This window comes from Branchiostoma lanceolatum, chromosome 11 (assembly GCF_035083965.1).
Source record: "Branchiostoma lanceolatum isolate klBraLanc5 chromosome 11, klBraLanc5.hap2, whole genome shotgun sequence".
Lineage (NCBI taxonomy): Eukaryota > Metazoa > Chordata > Leptocardii > Amphioxiformes > Branchiostomatidae > Branchiostoma > Branchiostoma lanceolatum.
In genome coordinates, this window is record NC_089732.1 from 15,364,370 (window position 1) to 15,391,992 (window position 27,623).

At 38.9% G+C, this 27,623-nt stretch overlaps 2 protein-coding genes across 3 annotated transcripts in view; one reads left to right on the forward strand and one right to left on the reverse strand.

Annotated features, from left to right (window-relative positions):
* Window positions 1–27,623, forward strand: part of LOC136444492 (probable dimethyladenosine transferase) — a 78,956-nt gene that overhangs the window by 17,164 nt on the left and 34,169 nt on the right. The window lies entirely within an intron of this gene.
* On the reverse strand, window positions 198–26,233 carry LOC136444571 (uncharacterized). Of its 2 annotated transcripts, XM_066442181.1 has the most exons (4): window positions 25,999–26,233; window positions 19,537–20,346; window positions 5,400–5,710; window positions 198–1,839 (listed from the first exon to the last, which is right to left on the reverse strand). In XM_066442181.1, the coding sequence occupies exons 2-4, from the start codon at window positions 20,129–20,131 to the stop codon at window positions 1,657–1,659; spliced, it is 1,089 nt and encodes a 362-aa protein (XP_066298278.1). In that variant the 5' UTR covers window positions 20,132–20,346; window positions 25,999–26,233; the 3' UTR covers window positions 198–1,656. The 2 variants fall into 2 exon arrangements, with proteins under 2 accessions (XP_066298278.1, XP_066298279.1); XM_066442182.1 differs by lacking the exon at window positions 25,999–26,233 and having other exon boundaries at window positions 19,537–20,433.

Below are 27,623 nucleotides of genomic sequence, written 5' to 3' on the forward strand. Positions count from 1 at the left end.
CACAAGCTGGGCCAATTAGCTACTCTCCAAGCAGAGGTTAGGCTTTGGCTTGCTATAATGCGTCTGTTATTGCCTTTTGTTATGATTAACAACTACCTGCATAGAGGTAAATGGAAACAGGTTTTAAAGAAATTGTTATTACTGGTAATAGAGGGTATCAAACACCTTACCTTTGTAGAAAAAAACAAAACTAGATATTTTCAATCTAAGAAATATTTTATTCATTCTTCATACAGGTCACAGCTTCTACATTGATAGATACATTTGTTTGTTGTAGTTTCTGTCTGATGATATTTTCAAACCCGCTTGCTTTGAACAATATCTAAAATTTCTAAAATCAGACATACATGTACATGATTGTAGTTCATTGATAGCACAGTCAATACAAAACGTATATTTGTATACATTGGCAGTGATGAGAAAACTGTGTTTATATTACTGAGAGAAGTACAATATGCATGACTAAGAACTTGTTCAACACATGTAAGTGTACATTTATCCAATTCCAACCTCTCATACATGTACATATGGAGAGTATCTAACATCTGTTCAGTCATTCCAAAACCATCTTTAAGTGATTTTATAGCTTAACTTTTCAATCAAAAAGAGCCAGATATCCTTCTCAGTGAGTCCTCTACATATTTTGTTGGTTCCGGTTAAAGATAACATACGTAGCTAGATTTTCTGTGCCTGGATTGGATTATGACAATTTTTATGTTGATATCCCATAGTTTAGGCCGCTTCATCGAGGTAGCAGGGGTAATATACTGTATATAAATACATCTGTAGCCTCATTTCTAACTTCTAAGAAACTAGTATCTTTCAGAAACCAATGATACCTTTTAAGCAATTGTAACAGTTTTTTTATAGTTTCTCGGAAGTTAAGAGTTTAAACATACAAAAATTCACATATACTTAATCAGGTTCTTCCTCCATCATTCCATAACTTTCATTCAAAAAAGTTATATGTCACATCGTAAATCTACACTTTAATTGTAGTCTTAGATAAATGTTCACTAGCTTTACCTATAAATAAGCTAATAACTTACACAATAATTTGTAAAAACAATCTTGGCATGCTATGATCATGAAGTGAAGACGTTTATCATAAAGATACTGAGTTTCTAATATGCAACATATATGTCAAGCTAACAGTATACAATCAAGTTCATCGGATATAAATTTGGTACAAATCTGTATACAATGGAGATTATCAATGCATGATTTGGCACTTATACAATACATGCACACATTGTACATATGCATGTACAGTAATTGTAACGATTATATCTACACTACAGTAAGTTATACATTATATTATATTATATTATAACTTATATTGACAATGCCACACCTATCCTCACTATTAGGCATACAATGATTGTTTATTAGTAATATCTACTCTAAAGTGTCAATGATAATTCATAATTCAATAAGTTCTATACTCAGATATCTGCGAATGCTAATTCAGTTACATGTACATGTACAACAGTCGTTGGTCAACTTCCTTCCTTTTCCCTCCATTTTTGACAAACATAATATACACACTAGAGTTGAACGTCATAATATAAATGTAAACCAATGACATTATCACAGTAATAAGTACAGTGATACCATGACTCTTTGATACACCCCCCTCCCAACACCGTTGCAATTCTAACTGAACTTAGCGTAAACGAGATATCCGCTGAACGTGATGCGGTTGTCATGGAAACTGAGGATGGCGTGGTGCGTTCCTCCATCCATCTGTAGCCAGACGTTGTCGTTGGTCGAGAGGCGAAGCATGATGCTCTGACTCTGCATGATGTTCCTGTCATCGTCCTCTGTGTACAAGGTCACCTTGGGAAGGAGGGAGGGGGGCAAAGACGGGTTAGTTTTTTGAGTTTGTTCATCAGAACTTATAGCTTTAACTGATGAAATGTAGTGTGTAAAAAAACGCCCCTGCAGTTTCAGAGCTAGCTGCAAGGGGGTTAAAGCCTACACCACTTTTTTTCGTACATTACAAGCTCAGTCTGCCACCAAAAAATCAAGACCATAGCATGTCCAGGTCAAAAGATACAAAAAACAGTTCTGTTGCAGTACCAAGGTCACATACCAGGGGGCCCAAAATCAACCTTGACTTTCGTGTTCCCATCACATACCCACATACCAAATTAACCAAAATAATGATCATTATATTTATAATCCATCCGGAGGTTCTTGAGTTTTGCTGACTACAATCTTGCGGAAACACAGACAGACACACAGACACACATACACACACACACACAGACACACCCAAACTATATATATATCTCCATTTTTAATGGAGATAAACATTGATTCCTATAGTGAAAAGCCTGATAACTCTTCCAATTTCCAGGGCAAAATATTTTGTGCAATATGGTATTCCTTCAAATCATTAGTATCTCTGACATTGATGTAATTATTTCCATGATGATCTTCTCTTATTTGTCTCTTTGAATTTCCTCTCTCACTCATTTATGCTCAAGGTTAATTCAGCTCTGTTCATCATTAGTACACTACAGTACTAGTATCTCATCTGCATGACTGGGGTACATGTATGCCGGTGGTCCAAATGTAAAATTAAAATCACGGCCTCCAGGGTACCGTAAATGCAGAAATGTTTGCTGGAATTTAATTTCGCAGTAGGGAGAAAATGGAGTGTTCGCGGTGGTTTTGAGTTTGCGTTTGAAACAACTGTAGCATTTCAGTCACACAATGGAACGGTTTTCCTGATGGTTTAAGTTGTTGCAGTTAAGAGTTTGCCGTGAAACTGCGAACATGAAACCACGGTGAATATTTCTGCATTTACAGTATTTGAAAGGGTTACTATAAAAGAAGAAGAAAGGTTCTGCACAGGTCTGTTTGGGGAAGGAAGGGAGGGATTCCCTGATGGGGCAGGGTGATTAGACCTCAGTCTCTACCCTGGTGGTCTGACTTCTGGAATTTCCCCTCACAAATTCAATTTTTACAGTGCTACTCAGGGTTTCCAGGGGTGGGTGGTCATTGAAATGAATTTGTACCGTAATTCTTAAAGTTTTTGCAGCGGCTTTATGTTCGTAGTTTTTGTGGTGATCGCTAAAATCATGTTAAACTTAAAACTGGTGTTTCCATTTCTGTACAGTATATGTGACAGTCACTATAGTAACTGTGAACTGCTGCAAACACTCCATTTTCTCCCTACCGTAAGATTAAATCTCCACACAGCTAAAGGCATTTACAGTACCATCAGTCAGAACAAGTGTGAATTAAGGCATGTGTCTGAAATGTTCCGTTCTGGACAGGTGGCTAGGGTCAGAACTAAAGGTCAATCTTCAAGTCGTTAAAAGTTTAAGGAGGATGTTTATAAAAAAATGTACTCAATTCAGCTGTCCAAAGAGATGTTACTTAATGGTAATAACAGGTGGATAACACCTGGATATTAATGCTAGAGGTGATTTGTCATCAAGAGTTTTTGTAACATCTATAATTAGTGCTGACTGGCACAAATAGTTCAATATCATCAGCATTAGATTTCTAAAAGCTTCTCTATATATACTGTGACTCTATATATACAGTATTTTCTCGATTAAAGTACGCATTTTAAAAACTTTTCAAAATCCCAAAACTAAAAAGTGTCTCGGATCATCGTCAAAGCGGGGATACGTGTACTTTATTTGAGGTCACTGTCCGGACAAATTGGAACAGAACCTCAAACCAGCCGGAACACATGTAGATGTTTCTATCTTTGTGTAAAGCTTCCAAGATAGAGATTATTTGAATCCGAATATTAACTAATGACCAAAGTGTAATATACTCTTTATAGTGTGTTTTCTTCCAGTAGACATGGAGGAAAAGTGCAGTTTACATATTCAGTTTACTGCATTCAGACCTATATGTAAATGTTCATATAGTACTATGTGTGATTCTTTAAAAAAGAACGGAAGCCAAAGGTTTACGTTAGCTAAGATGTGAGGCTGTCCGTGCTTGTTTTAACAGACAATGTCAATACAACATGATTACCCAGGTGCAGTCGGAGTTTTCCCAACACCTGGCCAGTTTAGCGACTGTTTAACTGTAGTACAATACAACATGTGTGTGTGTAGAGCATGCGTTATCTATATCAAAGCAGGCTTTGAGGTACATGTGTACCTATTTGTAGCAAAAAGATCTGCTATCCAGGTGTGCACACCATCGACAGGTAAGACTGTTTGAACATGTGCGTTGTGGAACTTAACCGTTCTTAACACCCTCAGCCCACCTGCAAGGCTTTATCGTACCTTTACCTGTTGTTTTAAGGCTGAACACCGGTACCCCTGTGGTTATGTGGTTACAACCTTGCTTCAGTCAAGTCAAATCTGTCCATGGATCAGCCCATTTACTTTTTGGGGTGGTGAAGGTTTTTTTTCTCGAGGGCCACCTGGATGGTAGTGACCTTGCAGATTGTTTGAAGCCTACTAAATCTTTAATACTTTGTCAAGACTTAGTCTATTATGGTGCACTTAAGGGGTTTAGACCTGTGTCTGTTTATTTTTCAGAGACTGTATAAAGTATCTCTGTCTGACTTAGTTCCGGTCTTTGATTTTCGTACGTAGGTGTAAACTTCATTGAGCTTTTGAATATAATCTTAAGGTTTCCAAACATGAAGAGTTTTTTCTGTATCTGCATCTTTTTACAGTACAAATAGATATTAATTGAGTACAAATATTTTTGCTGTTGTTACAGTTTATAATACTGTGTGCCTTGGCATTCCCCTTAGGCTAATTTGTTGTAAATGTACATATCGGTAGCTGAACAGTTGACTTCTAGTATGTGTGTAGCGTCCTTCTTGGCTATGAAAATGTATCCTTTCAAAAGAATTCAAATGATTTCATGTTTATGTACAACTGAATTGACATACCACGGCATCTTTTACTCTCCCTCCAGCAAAAAAAGTCTTAAAATGTCTCAGTAAAATTCTTTAAACGTCAACTACATGTTTCACTACATTTTCCTTTGGAAAAAGTGGTAAAAGACAGAAGATGAGAGAGGGTCTGCGTGGGGGGTTCCCGGCAACACTTTACTCTGAATTCAGAAGAACCCTCTCCTCTACGTATCACGCTCAAAACATTTGCAAGGAAGGCAGTTATGCAATGTATTGTTGCCTTGATACAAATTACAGTGCAAATTACATACAAATTACAAATTACTTGATACAAATTACGACAGCTTACCCTACGATTTACAGGAAATCAAAACAGGCTGCCTACTCCTTAAGGAAAAGAGCGTAATGCTGCATGAAGACACTTATGAGAATGAGAAGAGGTCGTCTCACCTGTTCTCTTCCGTTCTGTACCAGTGCGATGTTAGTGATGCTACCTACGCCTTACGGAAAAGAGCATGCAGACCCTGATGAGAAGGAGTAAAGTTTTCCTCACCTGTTCCCTCCCGTTCTGTACCAGTGCGATGTTAGTGAACTTCCCATCGTAAGACTGTATGGTGAAGGTGAAGAAGTACACCCCGGCCACCCTCGTCACGAACGTCCCGTTCCCGGGGTGGAAGTCCGCACCCTCGTTCACGAAGATCTTGTCGAAGCCGATTCGCTGTGGCGGGATGCTACCGTACATCTTGGTTTGGCGAGCGGCGGAGAAGGCGGACTGGGGCTGCGCGGAGAACGCCCCAGGGGGAGGGGGGTAACCACCAGGGGGTCTGATGCCGAGCTGCCCTCCTAGCATCTCTTGCAGTTGGCCTGGATGGAAAAAATGTCACAGTTAGATTTCATACTGTAAATGCATTTAAGTTCGGGTGGTTTTTAATTTCGCGAAAATGGGGTGTTCAAGTTTTAAGTGGCTTTAAGTTTACAGCAGCGCTACAGGCACACACTGCTACAGTCTGTATTGGAAGAAAATGTTTGCGGTGGTTTTAGGTTCCCAGTGAACCGGTTGCCGCGAAAACCGCAAACATAAAACCACCGCTAATATTTCTGCATTTACAGTAAATAGGAGGCCAGAAGAAATTACTTTTTTTTCCTGTTCTTATTCAAATATATCCCTGTTGTCTAACCTTTGAGGGATGATCGATAAGTTCTCGGCCTCACCCATGCAGATTATAAGGTATAAGCCTTTTATGAATGTCTCCTTAATACATTATAATTATGCACCTTGTATAGAACTTATTGATCATCCCTCAGAGTATTGTGTACAAATTTTGTGGCCAATGGCTAACTTCAACAGGGAGAAGGTTAATAGAAAAAGAGTGAGAGCATTGGTAGAAAGTTGTGGTTGGTGGGAAAAAAGTTCTGCCACAGAAGTATGCATCTATATCTCACAGGAGAAATAAACAAGGCCCAGACTGGGATTAAACTGGATTTTGTGGTCCAGAGGGAGAGCCAAACTGACGGGTTGTTGATAGACAGATATCTTTTTCCCACCAGGAAAAAATTGGCAAGTGGACAAGAAGTTGAGTAGGAACTGCTCCACACACGATTATTTAGTTAGGCTAATTGTATTATGAAGCTAATAGTTTCCCATTTATTTCGCTTTACTGAATGAGGAGAGTTTTGTGGAAAAAAAAGTGCAATGTGCGTGCAATCAAGTCTTTAGACAAGAAAAATCTAAGAATACTGAAAACAACATCATCACTAAATACTAAAGTGCATTGTGTCAATGACAAGTCATCCAAGCCAAAGCAGCGCTGTCTCCAAGTGCCGTCCCTCCATCCTGCGACAGAAATTTGCTTGTTGGGACAGAGAAAAATTTCATCCCGTCCGAAAAATCTGAACTTTTAATATAATGAATGAATGAACTTTATTGCTCAACAATCGCACATGGTACAATGTATGGCATCAAATGAACAATACTAAAGGCTAATCTATCCTACAATTCTAAGTACAAAAATATCATCGAAACCAGTATATGGGTTACAATAAAGTCATGTATGGGTAATCCTGTCTCGCTTTTGGAATGATTTATGGAGGAATTGACCTATGTATAGATGGAAATAGGAGTCGGACATGACAACAGTACATGGAAAATATCGCTCTGTGTACTAGATAGGGTGAAGTTTGTCTTAGTAGTAATTGTCTGTAACATTGCATCTCTCTCTTTACTATAAGTTGGACAATTCATCGCAAAATGAAATTCATTTTCAATATTTTCCTTACATGTAGGACACAATGGCTGGTGTGTTATGATGTCGGCCCTTTTCAATTTCTAAACATATCATACTTAAAATCTAACAAGGAAAATGGACAACATCGATTTTCAAACTCCATTCAGCATAATGATTGGGCACCATTTCCAAGGAAGGAAGTTTGTCATTAGCAACATGCTGAACCAGTTGAGAACTCCTAAGAACTTTCCTGTATACATTGGGCCAGGAGTGGCTTTGATTTTGCCCTCTGCCTGGTTGGCAGGTTCAGGAGTTCACAGGAAGGGGTCCTGTGTTCCTGTCAACAGTGGTTAACATGGCTTTGTTGAAGCTGCCACGGGTACAGCAAAGATTCAGGAAGTTTCAAAACTTTACATGGCTGAGGGGAAAGAAAGGCAGTGTAACCCTGTTGACAAGGCCAGTTGGTTGTATCACATCAAGATTGTTGGGAATTTTGTTGGGCATTGTGTGCAGCAAGACAGTGGATATACTGCATGCACAATCATTGTCAGATCATACCGGTATTCTGTATGTGTCTTCAGACCCTTCTAGTGCCTATACTGTAGGTAGTGGCATACAGGGCAGCAAGTTTCCTTACTGTTTCATAAGCAGGGTATATTTTTACAGGGAGGGATTGCTATATAGCCCTTCCCCTTTAACGTCCTGGAGGCAGGACCCCCATTTTATGTCCCAGGAAGTCTTCCAAAAGATGGGTGCAGCCCCAACCAAGATGTCCCAAACCCAGGATTGAATCAGGGTCTCCCAGTTAGCAACTAATTGGAACCAGGTGCTCAACTGTGCGGCTGCTAGTAGTTGAGCTTACACATATATAGGGACATCCCTCTTATTCTGCGCACTTGTAGATTAAAATTTAATGAACATGAAACAAAAGTTTAATGACATTCAGTTCTGTACCAAAACCATAACCGTACTTACTCCATTTAAAAGTGCTCTAAGCCTGTAGTCTTAAGTACTGTTTATATTGCATTAACAGACACACATAATTCTCCAGGTTCCCTGGGACCAGACTACATTCCAGCAGGGTCTGTGGGTTTCTGGGCTGTGGCCAGGGTTACACAGGAGGCAGTAAGGCCACACCAATTTAATTTCTTGGTTAACAGATTTTTATTTAAGAAAAAAAAAATTAGAAAAGAAAATCATGAAATTCTGTTTTCATGATTTTTTTTCCAAATTTTTTTTGGGGGAAAATCCTAAAAAATCTGTTTACCAAGAAATCAAATTGGTGTGGCCTAAGAGCCATTAATAAATCTTTCTTGTCAACAAGCTGTTCAACCAATGCAAATGGTGTGCTTGACTCTAATGCAAGGAAGTGAATTGAAGGATATTATGTTGTTACATCTGAAAATGAGCAATGATATGGTGGCTAAGCTTTGGTTTTGTCACTGTTCAAGTGTTTCTTGTTCCAGTGTCTCTAAGCAGAGGCATGTTTAATTTTTATGGCCCTAAGATAATTTCATGAGTACTGTTCATATGCATCAAATTTCCACCATATTCAAAAGGGTTGTATTATTATTTTGCTCCAAATAAAATTTGTCAAATTCAACTTCTATAGTCTCCTTTTATGTCATTCAAGTTATTTGTATGATTCTAAACATTCAGCTGTCAAACTTTTTCAACCTTTCAAAATCTTCATTTATTCATTCATTCATTCAATCATTCACTTCTTCATTTCTGGTAACCATGGAAACACTACCATCTGAAGTTTTGCTGCATATCCCAATTGAAGATGTTGTTTGTTCAACTGGAGAGAGTCCTTGTAAAAGTTGTGTGCCTTTTCTCATTCAGCTTCCCCTCTCAGTCCACATTAGTCAAGCTTGTCCGGAATGTACAATATAAATACCTGTACCCAGGGAATGTGTCTGGGGGAACCAATATATACAGGGTGTCACAGTTTCACAGCATACACATTTCAAATCGTGCATCGTTAAAAACAGAATGAAACTGGGTAGAGGCTTGTTTTTGACGTCTTTTTAGGTGTTTTTGTCAGGCTTTCTATTTTGCCTTTAGCTTGCAATTGGCGATAAAGAAAATGTGAAAAAATAGAAAGTCCGACAAAAATGCCTAAAAAGACCTCAAAAACATGCCTGAGCCGCACTTCTGCTTGGAGATTGTAATCATGGCATTCTCCAGTATCCGTCCTTCCCTCCTAGGGCGGAATTTAGTTTTTGAAGAATTTCCATTTTTCCAGTCCTTTTGACGAACAAAAATTGAAACTTTGTAACATTTTCATACGATCTTGAATAATGCACTGGAAAGTGCCAAAAGATTAAGATACAACTTTCCCCTCAGAATGCTTTTCATTGAGGGTTAGTTTAGTATTCTCGAGCCCTCACCTTTGTAACCTGTATATGAATGAAAATAAAATTTAATGTTCTTTTGAAAGTTTTGCTTATCATAAGAATATACAAAATAATGTATAAAAAGACTGTATTGAAGACAAAGGGAATATGACTTTTGGGCAGGGTAATACCGTTTGTTTTTAGCTCTGCACAGAAGAAGTTTGATGCCAACAAACAGCATATTTCATGGCTGCCCTGTTTCTGCTTAGTGGCTGCTGAAAGATCCTGTACAGACTGGTCAGAAATGTTTATGTGGAAAGTGGTGGGAAAACTGATGCTGTCCCTTAGAAAACAGCTTAATATAAATTCTGGCTTAACAGTAAACATAAAGTGGAATGTCTGGGCAGTTATGAAGTGAAATAGATCTAAGAGTAGGTAATGTTCTGGGAGGAACTTTGATAGTAAAGAAAATGGAAAATGCATGGAAAATGGAGTGTTCGCTGTGGTTTTAAGTTTGTGGCACCGCTATAGTCACATACTGCTAAAGTATTGGACAAAAATGTCTGCGGTTGTTTTAAGTTTTAAGAACATAATGCCACCGGGAACATTTCTGCATTTACAGTATTGTCATCTTGGAGCAAACGAAGAAAAGATGGAAAGAAAGCTAGGACCCATATAGCTTTGTGTCAAATTCTACACTGTACAGCTGGTCTATTAACTCTAGTTTGTTAGTACTATTAAGATAAGGGAGATTATGCAGAAGCCACCTAACTGGGTCAAGTACATCAGGGAATTTTCCCACTGCCTATACATGTAGCTGTTTACATCTAAACCTTTGGTGGTAAAACAGGAAGGTTTAAGTTAGAGGTGAAATGTATTAAACTGATAGAACAGTTTGACAAGCAGATTATTTTTTTTACTCTTCTCTTTTAGTTGGGCAAAATCCTAATCAGTACTGATAGTATGATTATGTATGAGTGATACTCTCATTTTGTACAGATTTCTGAATATTGTGACAATTTGACGATTTACCACACATTTTTTCCCAATAGAGGGCTAAAACTTGTTAAAGTATGTTGTTAGACATCCAGGTGACAAGATACACAATACAAAAGTTACTCAAGCAATTGGACAAGTTTTGTAAACGGTCAGGCCTTTCTAAATAGCAACCGCTATCTTTCATCAGTAGCTCAGAGCCAGCCACTGATAAAAGATACATGACTGTGGATTAATCATGCCATCTGAAAAATCTGACTATTTACTGTATTTTCTCGAATAAAGTACACACTTTTTTGATATTTCAAAATTCAAAAGACATCACAAGTCATTGCCAAAGTCAGGGCGAGTACTTTATTTGAGGTTATTGCCAGGAAAAAAATTAAGAGGACCTCAAACCCCTGCATGACATTATGTAGAAGTCCTTTAGAATTATTATGTAGAATTACCTGGAGAAAGGAGAAGGAACACCATGAATTTGAAATGTTGCTGTTCAAAGTGTGTTCAAGATCAGTGGAGAAGGGATGCATACTTTATTTGAGGTTTTTGACTTTACGTTTCAGTTCTGCAAGTTTGTCTGGAACAGGGGTCAATAAGGGGTGCGTACCTTAATTGAGAAAATATGGTACAAAACTTATCCAGTTGGTTGAGTAACTTTTGTATTTGAAGGCTTAATAGTACATTAATTTTGCACAGTTGTGACTGGTACATTGTACATCTTGGTGTTCTATGGAGTCAAGTTTGACAGCAGAGAGACCAGTGGATAGATAGATGGGGCCTGTCTTGTTATGTAACCACACCCCTGTCTCAGCTGTCATCACCTGTCACTACAGGACCACATTGTTATGACATCACTCCCTCCTCACTCCCTCACAGCTGGGACTACTGTACATTATCTTGTCTGTCTGGTGGACTTCCAACTTACACCTTCTAAAGCCTTGAGAAACTACTGGTAGATTGTTGTATCGGGTTTTTATGCAGAGGCTTCTAGAAACAGTGAAGTATATACTGTGCACATGACTTTTGGATAGCTTTTCAGGTCATTGTACACTGTACAGTGTAGTTTCTTCCAAATAGGTTCAACATTTTGATAACGTTTTGTACGACCATTCTGTACTGTAGTCGTATCTGTGTGGTCTGCGTATGCTGCTACTTTGCCATATCGGGTTCAAATTCTGTGGAGCCACCAAGCAGGTTTCGTACACAGGTCTGGACATGACTGGGAAACGAGCCGCATTGTTCTATCGAATGGGTACCTAGTGACCCTATGTGTGAGGGAGCTTATCGTGTAGAACCTAGGTTGCACGTAAAATAACACAGCGCACTTATCAACACAATTCAGGGTGACCCGGTGCGCTTGGCTATACATGCAAGCCGTTGTGAAGCCGCATTGCACTATTAGCTAACAAAAAAGTGCCATGCTTTATCCTCAGTCTAAGGTTGCCCACTCTACCATTTACTGTCTATTGTATACATGTTCAAGACATTAGTGATATGATATATATATTTCACTCAAGCCATCTTAGTCTGTAATTTGCTTTTCAAAAGCACTTTTTCAGAGAGGATGGTGTAAAACAACAATGACTGTCTTGGGCACTACTCTGGTATGATCTAAAAAAGCTGGGAGGGACACCTTTCATATCAGTTCATCCCTGTGGTTTTTGGTCATCCCTGACAAATGATTGACAACTTTGAGTCTTTTCCTCCCTCCTAATCTTTAACCTTACATGTTTGTAAAATCTGATACCAGGGCAGCCTTTGTTAGTAGCCTGAGAGTTGACAGAAGTCCACATGTCAGCCTGAACATTATACTATAAACTGTTACTTTCACAAAGGCCAGTTTATTTCCTCAGTATCAGAGTTACAGGAAGGTCACTGACCCTTGAGGTGACATGAGACAGCTGTGAGCTAAGACTACATGTTTATATCATTGTGCTACATTGTATACTAGTCAAGTCAAGTTTAAGTCAAGTCAATGCCTTTGTTTTTTCTTAAGATGCAAAGTGACTTTAAGACTTCTCAGTGCCTTCGTCAAGAACGTTGCATTTGTGTGTGTGTGTGTGTGTCTGTCTGTCTGTCTGTATGCCTGTTTGTAAAATGCATAACTTTAGAAGTTGTGGATGGATCTTTATGAAATTTGGTATGTTGGTATTGGCAAAATGAAGAAAGTATCAGATGGGCCCCCTAGCAGCTTTTCATAGTACTGCAACAGAACCTTTGGTTTTGATATCTTGTTTTTTGGACATGCTATAGTCTTGATACTTGTAGTAAAACTAGGTGAAAAAATACCAAAATTTATTGTATTATGTAAGACAAGCTGAAGTAAACATCAATGAAGGATAGTTTAAGAGTAAAATTGGTAGTGTTTCCAAGGAGAAAGTCAAGGTGAGCCAGACATCTGTGACTTGTGTACAGCTTACAGACCCTGATCATGCCAAATCATCTGTTTTCGGCAGTGTTCAGTTGCTAAATAATGTATACAGATTCATGTACCTTCTCTCTACATGTGCGTTCTTTCCTTATCCAACAACAGTTTCTGTAAGTGTAAGCAAAGGAGAACCAAGACAACTTCTCTCAGTCTAAATTTCTTTGTATCATGGTGTTTATTCCACTGATCTTTTAAAACACAATTTTATCTATTTGTTGCTAATATTTCTGTCTGGTATTTCTGTAGTTGTGGTACAATGTATATACATTCTTTTACCTACATGTACACTTAGTCTAATAATAACATTTAAAATTGCAATATGCCATTGTGTTCAACACTTGGGGAAATTCAGAGATTAGTTTCTAGATATGAGTCAGTATCTAATGCCTCTCTAGTTATACAGATAAGTACATATACGAATTATCTTCCTTAAAGTTTGTTGAAATCTTTTATATAACTATTCAAGCCCTTTAGTCAGCCTATGAGATCATCCCAATATGAGGTCATTGAACTTTTTCTTACCCATTACAAGGAAACTAAATTGTAAAAGGAAAGAAGACAAATGAGGCTATCTTACCAAGCGTAACAATGACTCATCCTAAGAAAGTAATGTCTTCCATAGTGATGATTAAGATATGGTCATGTACTTAATACAATAAGTCACAGTGACTCATGCTTAGGCTCTGTTTCTTTAAATTTTGATAGGTACTGTAATTCTTAGAATTTTTTGCAGAGACCGCTCAACGCAAATTTAAAACCAGTGTTTCTATTAAGTAAAAGCACAGTATGTGACTACAGACAGTGCTATTGTATCGTGAATACTCTGTGTATTTTTTCTAACTCAAAATGAAATCAAAGCAAACTTAAAAGCATTTTACTGTATGTGTATGTGTGTACTATGACTTTGTGCTTAGATGTTAGAGTTTTGCATTATATGAAGTTAAGAAGGAAGGTAAGGTTTCCATGGTAGTTTTGGAGTTACCGAATCTGATATTGGATTTGGAGAGGGAAAGAATGAAAACTCCATGCCTTACCTTACACTCGTGCTATAGTTGAAAAATCATCTGAGTTTAAATAAAGAATTAGATGAAGATTAGGATGGAATAGGGACAGTTTACTACAGCTTTATCCCATGAGATAGATGGGAGAAACCTTAAATATGTAAAATGGCCCTTCTGACAACTATATAGAAACACTACAGTGTTGAAATTGAGAACAGCTTCAGAATTGTAACCCATTCTGTCAATGTGTTAACCTTAGGTTGTCTTTCGGCTGTTTCCAATCAAGCTGACATATTTGTTACTCTGTTGGAGTATGCATGGTCACAGGGTGGGTAACCTTGGAGTCCACACACCCCCACTAAATATGATATTGGGGTACTCAGTTAATTCCTATAAGTTTTAGAGGAGGCTGTAGGGGGTACAAAGGGCATTTGTGCTGTTTCAAGTTTGCAGTGATGTTATTTTAATAGAAAATTTGTATTGCTTGCAGTGTGATGATTTTGCAGTGGTCACATAGAATTACTGAAAATATTTCAAAATTTACTGTTACATATGTACAGTTACAGTAAAAATAGATGGATTGGGTTTGCTCTGTTTTTTCATACCAGCTTTCTGCATTTTCACAAAAGCGTGTATACGGAATGTAAAGTATTGAAGACAATTTTGCTTGCATGGAGAAAACCAACAGAGTTTAGGGCCTTAAACATAGTATTTTACATTAAATATTATCATATTGATATGTTTGTGGCACACGCAAATGTTAGATGACTAGAGTACAGCCTAAACAAGAGTTCCGCGACCTCATATCTCCATGAACAATTCTATTTATGCAAATGACATACACATCTATATAATATATGCTTAATCATAAACACCTTTATCTTACTTACACATGTTGCAATATTGACAGTCCTACAATTTTCCAATTTGATGAATTCCTGTGTTTTTGCATTAATTATGCAAATGAGGAATTTATTTGCATAATTGGTACCTGTTGATGCTCAACTTTCCATAAACTACATATGTTACATGTATTTGAGTCTTATAATGGAAAACACTGCAAATATAGATTTTCCTCATTAGCTATGTAAATTAAGTCCCAATTAGCATAATTTGCACTTCATTATGTAAATCTCTGTCTAAGCTACCTGCATACTAAATATCACGGATATCCGTCGTTCCTTTGTTCAGTTATTCTCCTTAGAAGGTTTTCAGGATGACGCCCCTGCAGTTCCAGAGCAAGCTGCTAGGGGGCCCAAACCTACACTACTTTTTCATTACGTCACAAGCTATCTGCCACCCAAAAATCAAGACCACAGCACGTCCAGGTCAAAAGATACAAAAATTGAAGTTCTGCTGCAGTACCAAGGTCACATACCAGGGGGCCCAAAATTGACCCTGACCTTCGGCTTCACAACACCCGCCCACATACCAAATATCATTGTAATCCATTGAGAGGTTCTTGAGTTATGCTGACTACAAGAGTCCGGAAACACAACACAAACACACACACACACAGACACGCCAAAAACAATATCTCCATTTTTCATGGAGATAACAAGTACTATAGTGGTGATCATTGTGACTGAGGAGAATTGTTACCTTTTTTGGAGATGAAAGGAGAAAGTTAGACCAGGGTCATGTCTAAGCCAGTTTCAGCTCCTGTTGTCAAAGCCAGTTCATACTCACCATCTGATTTGTGTTTTCCTCATGTAACAAGCTCATCCTTGGATTAATCTATGGCCGCAAAAATAGCGACAGATTTTTGGCACCACTTGCTGTAAACCTGTTCCTCATGTTGAAGTTATTGGTTAAATTGCAATGTTTTTTTCTTCCTTTTTTCTACGTTCCGTTTAGCTTTACAAAACATGCACCTGCTACTTGGTTTCAATTTGTTCAAGGTATGCCCTGGAGGGGGGCAATTACCTTCCATTTGGAAATGTTGATATGACAAGTGTCAGGCCTTGTGTTTCTTCCTGTCAGAAAGAAATGGCTTTATAGTTGTCAGCTTAGGCCACACCAATTTAATTTCTTGGTTAACAGATTTTTTTTTTTTAATTCTAGCACAAGGACATCATTAAAACAGAAAGCTATGGTGAAAATTTCACCTGACCATCTTCACTCCCTGAAACTGTGTGCACCAAAGTACAAACTTTCCTCTGAGATTCTGTTTTCATGTTGATTTTCCAATCTAGCATTTTTTTTTAAAATTCTGTTAACCAAGAAATCAAATTGGTGTGGCCTTAGTGTTCAGTATGCAAGTTGGTTGTGGGATTGAAAGTGCACAGTACAAAACAGCATATCATGATTTAGCTGCAGATTAATGTAAATGCATTTAAGTTCGCATGGTTTTAATTTCGCGTTAGGGAGAAAATGGAGTGTGCATAGTGGTTTTAAGTTCGCATTTGAGACAATAGTAGACAAGGGGGTATAGGAGGATTTAAAAAAAGTTGTGGTGACTTAAAAGTCGCTAAAAAACTGCAAACATAAAACCACCACAAATATTTCTGTACTATTATACTTGCAGCTAAGAAATGTATAACTTGTTAGTACTTATAAGATATTTATCACAATGTTTTTGCTGTTGCTACATGTTAAATCATTTTCGCAGTCTTTGTTATTTATTCTATAATTCTTTATTGTTGCAGTCTTTATTGTTATTATCTCTGTATATCATATAAAGGTTGCAGCATAATGTGTGGTACATGATGATGTGTACTACTGGTTTGCTATATTAAACCAGCTGTATACATCTGTGCGGAGGTACTAAGGGAGTATGGGAATGTTTCGGAATGTTTCCGAAGTTGTGTTTTAAGAGCGCCAAAGGCTGGCCACATTTCTGTCTTATGTACTACGGAGAGACTAACAACACTCATTGCATTCGTCTAAAAACAGTTAAATCTAAAGGGCTATGTAATGAGATAAAGGATACTTAGACCTAATAGTAATACTTAAAATCAATGCAGAAAACGTTTATATCTGCACGTAAAAATCTTTAGGAACATACACAATTAAGGTGGATACTGCAGACAGTAGCATGTAGTCACAGAAAAACACTTAACCTACATGTACAAGTCTGAGGTTGGATTGACAGATAAGGATAAACTTTTGAACTAAAGTTGTTGCAACAATTTGAAGTGTTTAAATATCTTTTAGTTGGTAAAATATAATCAAACCATTTTAAAGTTCCCCCAACAATTTTCACGTTAGAATCAACAAAATATAGTTAAACTTTTTTAAGTAGCCTCAACAATTTAAAGTGTTTAAACACATTAAAGTTGACATGATAAAGTCATCATAGTCAACTCAATTAAGTGGAGATAGTGAATCATAACCATGGAAACCACTTGTCAATCACTGCAGTACAGACTCTATTTTCAAACCATCTGGTCATGCAGACAGTCCAATCCATATCTCTATGATGTGTTTATAGGTGGTGATATCAAACCTCTAGGGATAGCCAGAAGGCAACAAGGCCGCATCTGGTTAGGGAACTGAGACTTCCACATTGTATACAGACACATATCTGTACCCAGGGGCTGTTGATATGATATTTGATAGGAAACTATGAGTCCTAATCTAATCAGAGAAGCTGATAGTGATAAGCCACCACCTGACTTTTGGTATCAAAATGCAGCTGACTCTACTGTAATTCACTTTATCTTCATGGTAGCAAAATTAGCACGGTGTAAGGAAAATTATCATTTTAACTGAACTTAAACTTCACCGTGGCGGCAAGTGATTTACAGAATGGATGTGTGAAGAAATCATAAATGATAACAGGTTTTGTCACGGTGATGATAGGTTCATGGTACAGAGGTGACCGTGAAAACAGTGAACATAAAGAAACAGTAGTCTTGTTGTTGTTTCACTGTAGGTTTAGAAGGAAGGAAAATACTAGAGATTTTTATTTTCAAAGGAGCTAGAATTTGTAGCTGCATGTGAGATGTGTATATGACAAAGTACAGGCTTGAACAGACTTGAAGTTCAATACCAAGTGGTCACTTTTTCACATTAAAAGATAACTGTTATTTTTCAACTTTGTTAACGAAAGCGTCTATTTGTTGACTGTTTACAGTGGTTGTCTATGTCATTATGTACAGAAAGTAGTCATTTCCTTCCTTGTGCCGAGTGAACCATACTTGTTCAAACCTCTTTCGGCATGTCGGCAATCGCAGAAATTACATCCCTTTAGATCAAAGGAGGGGGGGACTCGGGTAATGTGTGCGATAAGCCGGCTGCTAGTGGAGTGGTGGAGATAGGAAACTCCCCTGTCAACAGTAGTTATAGCACAACTGTGATCAGTGTGTCCATACACCCACAGGTCGCACCGAAACATTCCTGCGGATTTCCCTGTTTGTACTACATGCGCGCGCAGAGGGGTAAGGTAGGGGGAACAAAGAGAGGGCTAAGCCGCAACTCAGACTGTAGGAAAATAAGTACCGCTTTTGATGTACCCCTCGTCCTCCCTGGTGTACAAGCACTCTAGTCATGCTTTACAAGCTACTCCAGACAATTAGGCTCTTAACCCCTTTGGGAAGCCAATAGTTAGTCAGGAGGATAGCGGTGGAATGTTGGAATTCTGGACAGAAAAATGTGGAAGAGAAGTAGCAGGTTAAGTGCAGTGGTTATACTAGGTCAATGGCTAGTTTTCAACAAACAAAACCAAGAGATTTCTTACTTAAAGATAGAGGAATCTGAAGATGATCTTCAAGAAGCCCTCGTAGAAGGATTTTAAGAGTTATGGTTATATGTTGTCCTTCTGTTGTAAAGAAGACAAAGTTTCAAAAGCCAGTGAACGTAACTATGTGAGTGCAAATGAGGAAAAGACAACGTTCTGTGCAAAGTTCTAAATGCTCGTGAAAACTATTAAAAAGTCCTTTAAAGCCCAAAAAAATTCATTCAACTCTCAATCAAGTTGAGAAATAGAATGGAAAAAGAGATTCTGAACCTGTCTCAGGATAGGCATATGGACTCATCAGCAAAAAAAAAAAAATGATATTATGGTACTTTCAGACAAAAGTTTCTTTGGTCCATCCAATGTTCTCAGGACATAGAAGAAGTCTTTGCATTTCAGGGAAGAACCAATATATCCTGAGAACAATGTGTGCTGCACAGAAACAGGTGAAACATGTGTATTTACAAGAGCGACCCCTTGTTTCTCCAGAGACCCTGGAAAATGTAAGTCCCCACTGGGAGATAACACTTTTCATGGCTAGCTCCAAAAGCAGATGATTGCTTCGAAACAGGGTCCAAGGCAGTACGGAATGAATGTGTATTCTTTCAAGGACCAAATTCTCAAGAAAACCCACTTTAACCCTTGTAATTGGTCCCAGTCCAAACAGGATACAAGATATACATCGTGTAGAGCAGGCGATAACCTTTTGCTGAAGAAGTTATCACGGAACAGGTCAGTTGTTCTGTGTGTCTTACCAAGTGCTAAAAGATGTTAGCTTTTCAAACAGGAAAAGCAGAAACGCAACTTTGAAGTTTTTGAAATAACAAGAGAAGATGATTATCTGAGTGGGCTAATTGCACTACAGGTCTGAATGTGTTGTTTTTCTTTGCTAGCACAACAGAAAGGCGTTTTCTTCCTTAAGTGGAGGTGCATGTATGTTTTGTCGAGTATGTTTTGTTTGCTGGAGAGAGTGCAAACACTGAGCGTAGACATATCAGAGGGAGGCAGGAGTTTGTTAATTACCTGTGAGGAGTTGTGAAACCTCGTTAAGCCTGGTCTGCAGGGTGGTGACAACCTCGTTAAGATGGTCGACTGTCTGGCGTGCGTCTCTCAGCTGCGTCAGCTCAAACTCGCTCATCAGCACGATCCCCTCCAACTCTCGGTTCTTTCCCTTCAGACGCTCCAGCTCTAGAGTCTGGTTCAGGAGCTGGAGTTCGAGGTTTTTCACTTTCACGTTGTGTTCGAGCGAACGGATCTCCATCCTCGCCGTGGCGTTCACGACGTCCTTGTGCATGTTCGCGCTCCATAGTTCTCGGTCTTCCCGGTACCGACTGAACTGGTGCCGGAGACGGTTTGTCTTGTCCGACGTCTTCTTGACGTCTCTCTTCATCTCGGTGAGGATCTGGGCTGACTGCGAACTCTGGCAGGACGAGTCTCTCTCGTTTTTCGGCACCACGAAGGTGTAACTGCAGGCGCCGGTCTGAGCCTGTGTGTTACAGACCTGCGTGCACTGTTGACCCCTCAATACATCCACTCTGTTCTGTGCCCCAGCACTGTTCTGTCCAACCAACAATAAAATATTGCTGAAAAGCACCGCAACCTTGCACACAGCCAGCATGGTGTCCGGTCCAAGCAATGCCACTGCCACAGAGAAATAACCTCAAGATTTAGCGGTTCAATCTCTTCTTCTGAGAGGTTGTGAGTGGCCACCCGATGAGAGGTTATAGACCTAGTGTTGGCCTGCCCTGGTTGCCTGTGGAAGACCCTCTGTGTTGTTGTCCAGCCCCTTGTCCTGCCAGAACTAATTCCCTGGCACCATGTGGGGAGCTTGTCCTGGAATTGTGAACAAACAATTAGTAGTGGTTGAGTAGGCAGCAGGTTAGTCACTCTCAGCCTGCCAGTGTGGGCCTTGTTGACTCACTGTTTGATACAGGCTGGGAGAAATCAATTGTCTGGTTCTCATACCAGGAAAAAAAAATTCTGTGATGCTAGAGTGACTCATCTCGGATTGATTTTACTATTCTGAATTTTTCTTTATCATATGTTTCATTAAAGAGTTGGCCAATAAGAACTCACCCAATACACATTATTATGATAATTACATATCGTTCTGGAGTTGGTTTTTGTAGGAGATGAGAAAAATCCCAACTAAAGGAGCAATAAAAAGCATAAAATAGCTAGGCTTGAATATGGTAGAGCCAATTTTCCAAGATGTTTATACAGGTAGGTTATCTTCTTATTGTGATATTTACTTAGCAGATATGTATTGACCAATTAAACTAAAAAAATAAATTATCAATAAACTTAAATGATAAGAACTAAATGAGCTCTCATTTATGGAGGTTTTTTTCAACGCAAATAAAGTCTGGCTGGTTTTCTGACGTCCCCTTTCTATTGCTGTACTCTGCTTCTGAGTCAGTCACTCAGTGTCCCTCTAATGTATAATGCCGGTGGACGTAGATTGCTACTTCCCTCACATCCTCTTGTTTGTTATTGATCTCAATCAGTTCCTTCCTCCTCTCTTCTGCTTACGTATGCATGACACCCACGTTTTCCACTGAAGAAAATCACCGACGATCTCTAAATATATTCCTGTCTGAGCCAGCTATCCATGTGGTGATGATTGTTCCCCTGTTTCCCTAAGACCTTGTCATTTAAGGTAAGGCCATGTTGATTTGATTATATGGATGACATCATCTGGGAACCTCAAAACTGATGCGAGGGTGGGGATAAAAAAAGTTTAGGCAAAAAAAGATACCCGGCGTATAATGAAATCTATGTGGTCAGGAAGGTTTCATTGTTTTTTTCGTTTCAAGGCATCTTCATTTGAGGTGAAGCATGATGCTTTTTCAAGTAGCTATAGTGGTAGTGCAATCCGGCTTCGCTACGGCAAGCACACCGGGTCACCCCTACTCTTCTTGATAAGTCTGTTGGGTTCTTTTACGTGCAGAGGTTTGACGCTCCCGCATACACGGGGCCGCCGGCTTTACGTCACCATCCGAAATGACAAATGCAATCCCTTACAACATGTCTGAGCTAGAGTCGACCCCTAGGATCAAACTTGGGCCCTAGCCAGGAAGGTTTTAAAAAACTTAACACCGTCAAAAAGAGCGTGGTATACCAAAATATTGATCCTTCATTTTTGTCCTTTCAAGACCTCTTCTTTGACTGGAATTGATGCACACACTGATGTCATCCATATAATCAAATCAACCTGCCTAATGAGGAGAAGGGTTTCCCTAAAGCCTGGTCAGGGGGTCGGTCCACTCATGCACCATTTCCTCCCGTAACGACCAATCGGGAGGAAGGACCTCTGTCCGACCGTGACCTGTAGATTACAGCCTTGCCTGAAGCCCCACTGTTCATCTCACCGAGATGTGCGTCATCTTCCATTTCTGTAGAAGCTGCTGTAGTACTGGACTCTACTTAACCTTTAGCACACTGATGTAGCCGTTTAGAACCCCGTTCTCTATTATTAGTTAGAAAGTAAGGCAGCAGGGAGAAAAACATTGAACATGGATACATTTATACCCCTGGTATGATATAACCCGGATGGAGGATACAATGAGAATGAAAATATATTGTGCTTTTAGCACCATATTTGACCATGGATGCTGCATTTTCTGTTAGGCAAACACTGACTTATGCATGACATCCACGCATGCATCAATTTTCATCTATTTCCCCAAAAAGGGTTTTGACAAAACTGTAAATCATGCAAAGAAATGAAAGCTGCAAGCAAGGAAAGACATTCCGTAATTTGCACACAATAAAGATATCGGAAGATGGATACCAATGTTGAACATTGCATTTTTTCCTATTGTACAATAATTGTGTAAAACCTGCTTATTTTGTCAAGAAGAAAATATATTCCGTAATTTGCAAAAAAAATATCGGAAGGCAGATACCAATGTCAAACATTGCATTTTTTCCTATTGTAAAACCTGCTCATTTTGTCGTAAACATACTTCTTGCCCGAAATGGTTCTTTTGCCTGCTCGCCTCAGTTTTGGGGTGCCCAAATGATGTCATCCATATAATCAAATCAGTATGGCCTTACAGGTATTCCAGAAAGGAAACAAATGGAGGGAAATCAGGCACAAAATTTCTAGATTACTGGTTTAGTGGTATTTCTGAATGTTTCAGAAACTTGTCTATGACTCTATGACTTGACTATATAGCAACTGAGAATTTTGTATGAAGAGCCTTGTGCATGCCAACAGCTACTCCTCCTTCCTTTTCTGGAAACATCTCTTTAATCCAAAACTCTTGTCACCCCCAAAAAGTATCCCCATATAATTGATTGGTACTGGTATGTGCCATGTACAGTGATATTAAGTTGACCTCCCTTCCCCCTGAGTAGAGGTGATTTAGTGCACAGTTTCACTTATTATCTCCATGAAAAATGGAGATATAGTTTTGGGTGTGTCTGTGTGTGTGTTTGTCTGTTTGTTTGTCTGTCTTGCTGTCTGTTTGTGTTTCCGCACTACTGTAGTCAGCATAACTCAAGAACCTCTTGATGGATTACGATGATATTTAGTATGTGGGCGGGTGTTGTGAAGCCGAAGTTCAAGGTCTATTTTGGGCCCACTGGTATGTGACCTTGATACTGCAGCAGAACTTCAATTTTTGTATCTTTTGACCTGGACGTGCTGTGGTGTTGATGTTTGGGTGGCAGATAGCTTGTGATGTAATAAAGAAGTGGTGTCGGTTAGGGTTCCCTAGCAGCTTCCTCTGGAACTGCAGTGGCGTTATTGTGAAAATCTTCTAAGGAGAATAACGGAACAAAGGAAAGACGGATTTCCATGATATTTAGTATGCAGGTAGCTTAGATAGAGACATAAACAATGAAGTGCAAATTATGCTAATTGGGACTTAATTTGCATAGCTAATGAGGAAAATCTATATTTGCAGTGTTTTTCATTATCAGACTCAAATACATGTAACATATGTAGTTTATGGAAAGTGGAGCATCAACAGCTACCAATTATGCAAATAAATTCATAATTTGCATAATTAATGCAAAAACACCATAATTCATCTAATTGGAAAATTATAGGACGGTCAATATTGCAACATGTGTATTTTAGATAAAGGTGTTTATGACCAAGCATATATTATGCAAATGTGTAAGTCATTTGCATGAATAGTTTTGTTAATGGAGATATGAGGTCGTGGAACTCTCTTGTTGTATCAGAAACTGCCAAGAAGGAAAATTAGAGGGATGCTTTTAACCAGTGCTGTCTACAGGATCCATCCCTCTGTCTCGGAACGGAAATTTGCAAAAATTTCAACCCATCCATCCAAAAAATCTAAACTTTTAGACATGGAATTTATGAAGATGTATTTTCGTAAGCTTAGAATGACAGATGTAAAAATGAAAACATGGACTCCCAAACTATGAGTGGGACAGAAAAAATTTAAAGTTGGGGACAGCCTATATACATGTATAGGCCTGCTTTTGGCATAAAACCATGGGGTCACACATTGGCCATTTGTAGTAATGCAGAGATTCCAGGATTTATGTCCCTCAAATTCAAGTTTGAAGGTACAACCGATGCTGTCTGGCCCAGACACAAGTTCCCAAGAACCCGGAGCAAACAACGGACACATTTAGCATAGCTTTCTTTCGTTTGATAGTCCTTTACATTGTTTTGTGGCCCATGAGGTGAATACGGAAATTGCACATTTCATGCTCCCATTCCTGCCTCCGTACTTCCAGCCAGGTAGGAATCTGAGCTGACTTGTTTTTCAAGTCTGCGTGCCAAGCGATGATCAAAGCCCTGTCTGGCCTTGATTTTGTTCCGTTTTCTCCTTTGAAATCAGCAAACTGGTCTGTAATTACTGACTTATTTTCATCAGTAATCAATAATAAAACCATGCTACTTACATAGACCCCTAGGCTAAAAGTGTTGGTCACTTTTAAGGCAGCTTCTGTTACAGGTTTAAGTCCAGGCTACTTCACAGACAAATTAGTGGTTCTTGTACATGTGAGACTTCTCATATATATCCCAATTCACCCTTTAGATTTAGATATCTACTTTGAAGGCAGGTCTTGGCTTAGACTTGCGGAGTTCAGCAAAGCGTCTTGATTTTGTTATATACTTTTTGAAGGGAGAGACAGTTTCTTCTGGGCCCAGTCGTGCTTCAAGGAGCAAAGAGTGCAATCTTAAAGTTTGGTCTACAGAACTTTTTAAGTCATTAGACATCAATCTGTGTGCATCTTAGGGGGTCTCTAGAACCTCAGAACTTTGCACGACTGTTCCACATGCACTTTCTTCACAAGTTAAGTACTACAGTTATATTCCTTTGAAACATCAGAGCTAAAGAAATACACGTATGTTTGCTTTGTACCAAGCCCCGGGTACAAATGTTGTCTTTCAAGCTCATTTCTATTATCAAAATGGATAAATGTGCTGTAAAGTTTGTATTAGTCAATTGAGCCAAGGAGTTACAAGGTTCCCAAAATATAAATGTATGTATAGGGAGTTTTTTTCTTTTTTTTTTAAAGTCTGAGTTTCACTCCTTTATTTGGCAGACTGACAGTAATGTGACATTATTTGATTGAAAGAGAACATTTTCACATCTTAATTTTTTTGAAGTTCTTTCCTCCTATTTTATTTCACATGAAACAAATTTAAACATCATCACAGTTAAACCTGTATTTGTAATTGTTACCTAATAATGATATGTAAGCTAACAATGGTTGGCTACTTGCACAATTACATATAACCCCCATATTATGAAATAATACATGTAGTACATTGATGCAATTTCTTTTACCATGGCTCAGTCAAAACATGGTGTTTTCCTTCTCAGTTCACAAGTACTTGTAATCCAGACTTGACCCTCCCTAAGCTGTGCAAAACCTTTTTCCCTTGAGTTTTGTCGCCAGGCTTGGTTTAGGGTTACCCTGTCCAAGTTTCACATAACTTTGAACATCAATATAACAGTTACATGTTTATAGGTTATCTAGAATAGGCAATGATCTACCTTTTGCCAATGTATTATGTTGTTGGCCCTTTCAGTAGATAATTATCCCCTGTCCCAGGTCTTTACGAACCAAGTTGGTACCTTTGAAGAGTTCAGAGACTTCTTTGTGCCTCATGTCTGTAAACTCCCACATTTTAAACTCCCACATTCTCTATCCCCCTCAGTATGATTATCAGCCACTTGAAACTGAGCAGTGGTCTCTGTTTTCAAATAAAACAGCGGCATCCAGACACAAAGAAATTCCTAGAAAGAGTTTGCAGTTCTTAGAAGATTTGTCTCAAGAATCTATGCCTCAGGATATATATATAGACTTGAATTTGTACCAACTTGCTTTTGTAGTTGAATGTGTTTATATGTTGATGTCTATCAACTTTTAAGTCATACAATAACACTGAGTTACAAGGAAAGTTTCTCCCCCTAAATGGTAGACTGTTTTGCAAAAGTTTGATCTCTAACTTCTAAGAAAGTTGACAACAAGAAATTTGTACCTTACCTTTTGAAAAAGCCCTCAGTTATAGCAGAGTTAGCTTATCTTTGCTTGGTTCTGCTCCAGGCACAAATGAAGTTCCTTGCCAAAGTTTTTCAAGGTCCTGAATCCAGACAGCCTTGGTTGTGTGGCAGCCGTATACTCCCAGTGCTCTTTATACAAGTGCCCCTGTGCGTGTGGAGTCTGCTGGTTTTGTAGTGAGACAGGTGCTCTACACAGCCCACAGAGAAGAGGGTCTGCATGGGGGTCCCGACAACACTGAATTCGGAAGAACCTCCTAAAATATATTACGCCAAAATCAAGGAAGGCGATTACACAAAATGTGGTCGCCTCGCAACAAATTACGGCCTTCCCCGCGAATTACGGGAAATAGAAATAGGCTGCCTACGCCATATAGAAAACCGCATGCAGACCCTCAGAGAAGTGGTCACTCTGATCACACAGAAAACACACACACACTACTGACAGGGCCTTCCTCTGACATATGGATGTTATTATAGGGCCTGGCAGGTAATGTAAACATGGGGACTATACAGTACTGTTTTGTATAGGGGTAGCAGGTGCCTCCTTCATGGAGCCTTAATGTATCATCCCTCACACCTTATCTGGTAGACGAGGGACGATGCAGTGGTGGTTTTTGGGGTAGACTTCAATGAATTTTCAAGTTGATATTACAGGCTAGCAGAGCATAGTGAAAATTATGATGAGTATACCTAAATCAACTTTTCCAGTACCAAAAATAACTACCCGGTACTAAACACCTACAGTGTCCATCTTTATTACTATATCACAAACAAGGCATACATGCATGTACTGTCCCAGTTACTTCTCACAAAAAAGGCATCTGGAATAGTCCATTAGGCCTGGCAAAGTGGAAACTTATTACAGGTTTGCGATAGCAAAACCTGTTCTGTTTTTGCATCCAAGGAAGGGGGCGGCCATGTTGGATGTGACCATTTTATTGGGAGGGATGTTTTTTTCGCTAATCTTGGGTGTGACTATTTTGACGGAGGGGTGTTTTTCTTGCTAGTTTTCTTTTTTTTGTTTTCTTGCTAATTTTTTCTTGCTTTGGGTTGGGTGTGACCATTTTTACTGGAGGGATGTTTTTTTTCACTAATGTGTGGGTGTGATAGATGGAAGTTATTAATGTGGTGGTGTTGTGACCTTGCCGTTGGCACAAATGGACACAAGGCCCACTGTACTAAAGGACGAGCAAGGTCCACTGAGCATCATGTTGTTGTGGTCTCGTCGAAAAGTAAGGGACGACAAGATCCCCAACGATAGAGGTTTAATATAGATTTGTTATTTAATGTGATGTTGGATTAGAAAGTGTTGGAATTGATAATATTGGGGGGTGTTTTTTGTCGCTAATGTTGGTTCCCTATATTTTCTTAGTTTTGGGTTGGGTGTGACCATTTTGACCGGAGGGGTAGTTTTTGCCACTAATGTTAGGTGTAAGAGATGAATGTTATTAGTGTGGTGGTGTTGTGACCTTGCCGTTGGCACAAATGGACACAAGGCCCACTGTACTAAAGGACGAGCAAGGTCCACTGAGCATCATGTTGTTGTGATCTTGTCGAAAAGTAAGGGACGACAAGATCCCCAACGATAGAGGGTTAATATAGATTTGT